Source organism: Aegilops tauschii, chromosome 3, assembly GCF_002575655.3.
Source record: "Aegilops tauschii subsp. strangulata cultivar AL8/78 chromosome 3, Aet v6.0, whole genome shotgun sequence".
In the NCBI taxonomy this organism is placed as follows: Eukaryota; Viridiplantae; Streptophyta; class Magnoliopsida; order Poales; family Poaceae; genus Aegilops; species Aegilops tauschii.
The window spans coordinates 558,461,408-558,468,992 of record NC_053037.3 but is presented as its reverse complement, the minus strand read 5'-3'; the positions used below and the strand labels follow the sequence as shown (position 1 = coordinate 558,468,992).

General features: G+C 41.9%; 1 protein-coding gene across 1 annotated transcript; it reads left to right on the top strand.

Annotated features, from left to right (window-relative positions):
- The first annotated feature begins 4,358 nt into the window (after positions 1-4,358).
- On the top strand, positions 4,359-6,335 carry LOC109738242 (F-box/kelch-repeat protein At1g67480). The gene is made up of 2 exons (XM_020297343.4): positions 4,359-5,222; positions 5,436-6,335. The coding sequence occupies exons 1-2, from the start codon at positions 4,696-4,698 to the stop codon at positions 6,061-6,063; spliced, it is 1,155 nt and encodes a 384-aa protein (XP_020152932.1). The 5' UTR covers positions 4,359-4,695; the 3' UTR covers positions 6,064-6,335.
- Positions 6,336-7,585: the final 1,250 nt, after the last annotated feature.

The following is a 7,585-nucleotide window of genomic DNA, read 5'->3' as shown; positions in this document are numbered from 1 at the left end:
ATCTATGAGTATGTGGTAAATCAAATGGTAGTCGTGATGTTCTGGTAGCATGCTAAGTTCTATTTGTCGGCATTGATGTTGTTCATGTTGGTTTTGATGTTGATCACGGTATATGTAGTGGGATGTGGATTTTTGAAGCTTAGGCTTCCGGACACCTTTTATCCTTACCCTCCAATATTGCTTTGAGATTTGTGCTACACAACTACTCTTTTTGTCCCACAATATATGAGCGTTTTTCAAACATAGCTTGAAAAACGTTTTTATATTATGGGAGTAACTTACTACCTTAATTTTTCTCTTTTTTATTTCTTCAAAACAAAACAACATATGAACTTCAAACTTTGCAAGGTAACAAAACATTCTTACTACAATGTGGGAAAAAACTTTCAGATTCTTTGGTCCGACATAAATATACAAAATGAGATATGTTTGATCTTTTTTAGTATTTATGATGCATGAAAAAATCCGAAAGTTTTTCCCCACGTTCTAGTTAGAATGTTTTATTATGCTGCAAAGTTTGAAGTTCTTATGTTGTTTTATATGAGAGAAATGAAAAAGAGAAAAGTACTTTCACGAATAATGATGCAGAAATGAATGGCTAAATAAGGAGGTGCCCAGGAGCCTAAGCTCCACAACATGTTTTCAATGTGTAGTATGATAGTACACAAGTATGGTCAATAGCTCGATGTGGTAGTGTGTTAGACCTCCATGGTTTGCTTTGAGCTTGCTAGATGTGAGAGTGTGTTGAACTCCATGGTATGCTTTGAGCTTGCTAGATGTGGCAGTGTGTGGAAATCCATGGTTTGCTTTGAGCTTCAAGATCAGTCGATGTGTAGAATGTTGATTGTGTTTGTTTTTCTATAGTGTGTTGAACTATTTCTCTGTTCACTTTTATAAGACCTTGAAGACATTTCAGACAATGTGCAAAACGGACTATTTTGAGTTGTCTGAAACGACTTACAAAAGTGAACGGAGGGAGTAGTATTAATGCTAAGAGATTGTAGGACATGAGCACCGAAGGCTTTAGTGAGCCCATAGTCTTGTCCGAGAACAAGTTCTGTCGTCCTATGTTGAGGACTCCAACCGCTGTCCAAGTAGATGTCTCCTGATTCAGATGTGTTTCAGGGTCTGCTAATTAACCATCTTTTATAGTGGCAATGTCTTATTCTGCTACTGTTCTCCGTCCGGAAATACTTGTCAAGGAAATGGATAAAGATGGATGTATCTGGAAATAAAATACGTCTAGATACATCCATTATTCTTCTGACAAGTATTTCTGTCTGGAGGGGGTATAATGCAACCATCAAGGTTGGTGAAAGGTTCGAGATGGACCTAGAGAGATGAATAGACACAATGATTACTTATTAGGAATTTTAGGCAACTACGAAATATAAATGTGGGCCTAACAATTGCTAAAGCAAGGTGAGTCAAGTATCTAGTAAAGACGGTAACAACAATAAGTAAAAACTTAAACAAAGCAATACGGTATATCAAATGAAGAATAAAGAGACAAAGTAACCACAAGTCAGGAGCTAGGACCAGCGCATCATGCCGCATTCATGAATTCAGACGTCTTGCTGGCCCCGGCCTCATGTTGGCATGGGCCGAGGACCCGTCTCTAACAATCACGCAGACGTCCGCCCAACGTCATCGCTGGATCAACGAGCAACTCTTCGAAATAGGGTTGGTCGACTACGAGCGCGACGTCCGTGCCCTCACCATGGGCGGGGGCTGGTATGCCGGGGCAACGTCTGCGGGCGACCGTCACCGCCAGGATAACACGTCCGAGCACCTGCACCAGACAGGCAGACACTAGAGGCAGCCGACCAGTTGCGCCGCGAGCCTAGCGACGACCGATCAGGGCTGCCATGACCCGTACGCGGCCTTACGCCGTTGGAAGGACCATGATGGAGGTGTCGCGGACCAAGGCGGCCATGCGTACTAGGACACCATCCAGTATCTCACCTAGTTTAGTTTAAATTTTGTCAGGTTTAGTTGAACTTCATTAAATTCCGTCCTTTTGGTTTTAAAATATTTAGAAATTCAATGAATATGAATATCGTTCGGTTTGTATAAATTCCGTCTTTATTTGTGCAACTCCGTTTGAAATGAAGAGACAATTATGCATGCAGTTGAATGATCGGCTCCCCTATCGATGTCCATGAATGGACATGAAACTCCACAGACATTTGGGATGCCCAATTCGGAGACACTCCCTGGCTTGAAGAGAAATTTGGAAGAATTACTACTAGTGAAAGAATTGCTAGGACCTTGTACCTGTACTGCACATTGTATTTCACAACCTTGTGTTGTACTCCCTCCATTCATAAATATAAGACGTTTTGAATATTTCAATATGAACCATGAACAGACTAAAACGAGTGAATAAACACACTAAATGTGTATATACTTTTGATTTAAAGAAATGTTAGAAGCTCCATCCCAAATTTTTTGTCTCGGATCCGTATGTAGACACATTTTAGTGTCAGTATCTACAAAAATCTAAGACAAGTAATCTAAGACGGAGGTTGGGATTTGTGAACGCGTACCGCAAATCGGTACAAGCCACGTTTTAATGGACTTTGTGAATATTTATCCACAATTGCTGACGCTGAGAGCGATGGAACCAAAAGCTAGCGAGGAACAGCCAGCAGTAGAATCGTATCTTTCACTGTCCGAGTTCACCCCGCTGTGAGCTTCCACAAGCGCGTCATCTCTATCTCCATCCCATCCATACACCCCCATATAAAGAAACCTTTTATACGAAGCCCTAGTCTGAGTCTCACACGGTTCCACCCACCGCCTCCCCAATCATCCCCTCCGATTTCCTCCTCGTGTGCCCAATCTGCACCTGCTGCCGCTGCTCCTCCTTCCACAGCTTGGGATTCGTCGGATTGGGCTCCGTTTTCCCATTTCAGGTAATACATCCTTCTTGCTCGAATCCACTGTTTGATCTGCCTGCACATCTCCCGCTCCGGCGCAGAATCGACGGGCTCTTCCCGGATTCGGGAAACCTTGCCTTGTCGTTTCCCTGCAAAAAAGTTGAGATTTTTCTAGGGGCAGTCTCAGCCTTCTCGCCCCAATTTCTGCTTGTCCGATTGGCTCCGGCATTAATTCCTAGGCCGAGATTTCAGTTTGCTATCATGGTCGAGTCTCAGATCCCCATGTCCATTTATATGTTCTCAATGGCGAATTACTTCTGTGCTGTTGTCTAAATTTGAAGTAGATCTGAAGTCAGCCGCTCCAGTTTTCCTGGAGGCCATGATCCTTATTTTAATGGTCAACTTGTTCAGAGTAGAGTCGAATCCTGTGCTGTCCTCTAGCTGTTGACTGATTCAGACTGGTTCCAACTGACAATTTGATTTGCTTGGGAACCTACCGTGTAAAAGTTAAATTTTGTTTGGCTAGTCTATGCTATACTTATCAAACGACATATGGATCAGTTCTGCTCTATCCTTTTATTATTGTAGTAAAGGTTAATTGGTTCGTCACAATAACTTGCTTCAGCTGCGTTTTAAAAGATGGCTTTTCTAGCTTGTTATACACAGTAATTTGTTCCAGCAATAAATGTTTCGACATGATTTCTGCTACGGGACCTTATGAGTTATAACTGATCCGTAGTTCCTCTCATGCTAGAAACAGCTACTCCCTCCGTTCACTTGTCGTTTCAGACAACTGAAAATGAGCTACTTTGCACCCTGTCTGAAATGTCTTCAAGGCCTTATAAAAGTGAACAGAGGGAGTATTTGTTTGTGTCATGGCAGAGAGATTCATTTTTTTCTTACCGTACATGACGATGGACTAGTCTATATTTGCTCTATCTGTTGGTAGTGTCAAACCTCAGGAAGTTCTTGTGTCTCCTAGAATTAGATGTCCATTTCACCTGCAGAGCATTATGTGTTTTAAGCAATTGCTCATATGAAGATCATGACAGCATTGACATGTTCACATCAATTTTAAAATTGGAGATCCTCTTCACACTGTGGGTGTCATAGAAAAACTGCTTCTGTTGTTAAAAGGCGGAGTTTGACAGTTTGTGTTCCTTTCCATTCTCTAGTGACTAATATTAAACAAAGCTGCTGCAATGAATATTCTGTTATGTTGTTTTACTGGTGTTACTTTGGAGTTGCCCAAACAGTATCACAGGATTGCTTCTAGTTCTACAGTTCCTACTTGGTGCTAAATCGTTTTGTATGCTGACTGCAGGCAATTAGACTCGCAGAGATGGACACTACTGCTGGCTAATAGTAAAACGATTATATGGCCAAAGGTATATATATCTTGCACCTATTTGTTCCTAGCAACTTTGACTGCAAATTTAGCTGATATTTTTATATTTATGTTCTGTGGATATAGATATTAAGGCAATGCGCAAGGGAGGAAACGGTTTCTACTTCATCAATAAGGAGACAAGCGCTGATTCAATCAGGGAAAACAATTCCAAAAATTCTCATCGGATGGCTGATACAGCAAGAATAACTAAAACAGAGACATCAAAGTTGAAGAACGTCATTTCAGCATCATTCAAACCCTTGTCTCTTACCATTCCCATAGGAGACGGATTTCACGAATCGTTCCATTCGAGCCATTGCTATTTATAGTATCTACTAAGGTTCATAAATAAGCCAAAGGTTTTCAGTACTATTGGCTAAGAAGGGGAGGCAAACATTGAGCTGCTTGCTGCCACATTTTGCAATGGTTACAATCGTTGGTACACGGGAACAGTTTGTTCAACCACAGACATTCCTGCGTGCTACAATGCAGCTCAAGTCCCCAAGGCCAAAACTTTCCTTCTGCTTTACGCCACAAGGGGATTGCGATCAGTATTGTGCTTTAATCCCTGGCTTGCCAGAAGACCTGGCAAAGATATGTCTTGCCCTTGTTCCTCGAACTCATTTCCCTGTCATGGGTGGAGTTTCCAAGAGGTGGATGTCATTCCTGGAGAGCAAAGAATTAATTGCTGTAAGGAAAGAGGTTCAGAAGCTTGACGAGTGTGTGTATGTCTTGACCGCTGATGCTCAAGCAAAGGGTTCTCATTGGGAGGTTTTGGGATGTCAGGGGCAAAAGAACACCCCTCTTCCGCCTATGCCTGGACCAACCAAGGCTGGGTTTGGTGTGGTTGTCCTTGATGGGAAGCTCATCGTCATTGCTGGCTATGCTGCTGACCATGGCAAGGAATTTGTTTCTGATGAGGTTTACCAGTATGATTGTTTCCTCAATCGGTATGTTTCTTGTGGATCCTCATTCATCAGAAAAATTAAATGCATCTTATTAGTCTGACAAACTTTAGAACTTCACCTTGTTTTTTCAAATAATGTGAATGAATTAACAATAGTAACTTGGTGATATGTACAATGTTCAAATGCAGAACAATACTCAAGTCCTCAACATTTTATTGAATGTTGGACCAGCTCATTTATCCTCTGATTCCGCAGGTGGACCGCCCTTTCTAAGATGAATGTCGCTCGTTGCGACTTCGCGTGTGCAGAGGTCAACGGTGTGATATATGTCGCTGGTGGATTTGGTCCCAGTGGTGATAGTTTATCAAGTGTCGAAGTTTATGACCCAGAACAAAATAAATGGACGTTGATTGAGGGTCTTCGCAGGCCGAGATGGGGTTGCTTTGGGTGTAGCTTTGAAGGCAAGATGTACGTCATGGGTGGCCGTTCGAGCTTCACAATTGGTAACTCCCGTTACATTGACGTGTACGATACAAATAGCAATGCCTGGGGTGAGTTTAGGAATGGCTGTGTAATGGTCACGGCTCATGCTGTTCTTGGTGAGAAGCTCTTCTGCATCGAGTGGAAGAACCAGAGGTCTCTGGCGATTTTTGAGCCAGCAGACAATTCCTGGAAGAAGGCTCCAGTGCCGCTTACTGGTAGTTCTAGCACGCGGTTTTCTCTCGGTATACATGATGGGAAGCTGCTGCTCTTCTCACTGGAGGAAGAACCCGGGTACCAGACGCTGATGTATGATCCTGCCGCGCCAACAGGCTCTGAATGGTGCACGTCTAACCTCAGGCCGTCGGGACGATGCTTGTGTACCGTGACCATCAAAGCCTGATGCTCTAGCTCGGGGGTCGCTGAAGGATGATACCGAAGTTTACTACCTGCCTCATCTTCCGCAGTTAAGATCGGGCTTTGTTTGGTTTATCGTTTGCTCCTACTTGCTAGGGTTTATATCCGCTTGTTGCTCCACCCAGTAATAGAATGTTCATGCTTCAGTTCATTCGGTTGCTTGCTGACAGTGGACCTTGCCATAATGTACTCTGTTCTCAGTTGTATTGAAATACTATTTGATTATAGAACCTTCAATTTACAGTCTTTTTTGAGTAATTTTTTTTTACTTTGAAATAGTAGGAAAGGCTCCTACTATGCTATATTAAATTTTAATAGAATGAGTGTGGGAATATGTATCCTCGCATTGGTTCAGAGATTTGTAAACAAAACAGGAACTAGAGGTAGTTGACAAAAGAAGTGAAATCACTGAGATCAGAGGATACTCTATATTTTAGCCAAGTGAGATCAGCCTTTGTTCTTTCTAACCATGCTCTGCTGCAAGGATTTATGTTGTTGAAAATGTAATTGTTTTCTTCCTCTCCTTCCAAATGTTCCGAGCAGTAATAAAGAAGAACTAAAAAAACACTTTTGCAGAATGGTTTTGTTTAGCCCTTTGACTACCTCAATCCTGGAGCATCCCAATCACATTGGGCACATCTCAACTCATTGCCAATCTGATAGTGTCTTTTTTTGAGCATATTCCTAGTGTTCAGCCTGTCAATAAGTAATAGCCACATTAAGACCTTGAGTTTTATTTGCAACTTGGCCCGATCCCCATGGATATGACCAGGTGTCCAAATCACCTTTTTTGTTCCGGATGAGGTGTCCAAATCAGTTAACTCCTCAATGCTGGAAGGTTTGCTAATAATGAGGCTCACATATTCAGCGTGAGCTTCAGGAGATAGTGGCAAATTGAAGAGAAGCCTTGGGTCATCTATGGAATAAAGGTTCTGAACCGAAATATCTTCAGATTTGGTGTAGGAGTATAGGCAGCGTACTGTTCAGAAATTCAGACCGAACCACAAGATTTTTCAGCATGTGGTATGAGCCCAACGTGTTTGATTCCCAAAGCAAGTTAACCCACTGAATGTTTGCATGGTTGTAAAATTTATCAAGGAATTTTAGAACCAATGCTTGATTATGTACCATGATGTTGATTACCACAAGGCCTCCATTCCCTTAGGACAACAAAGTCTCTTCTGGGCAACAAGCAGTTGACAAGGAGTATTTTTTAGTAATGCAATTCACTTTTTTTTTGTACACCAGTCTTGGTCCATTTTGGATATTTGAAGTTGACGGTTATAAAAGAAAAGGGCTTGGATTTTTGGAGTTTTGTTGTATACATTTTTCTTGTTTGGAGTTTTGTTGTAGATCGCGTCAACACTTCTTTCTTCATTGTCATCAATATGACAGAAACAACACTTCTAAAAAGAAAAGCTATTTAATTGTTTCATCAATATGAAAGAAACAACACTTCTTGCTTCCCTGTCAACTGCATCGAGTAAGGTTGTCCTTTGCCAGGACCA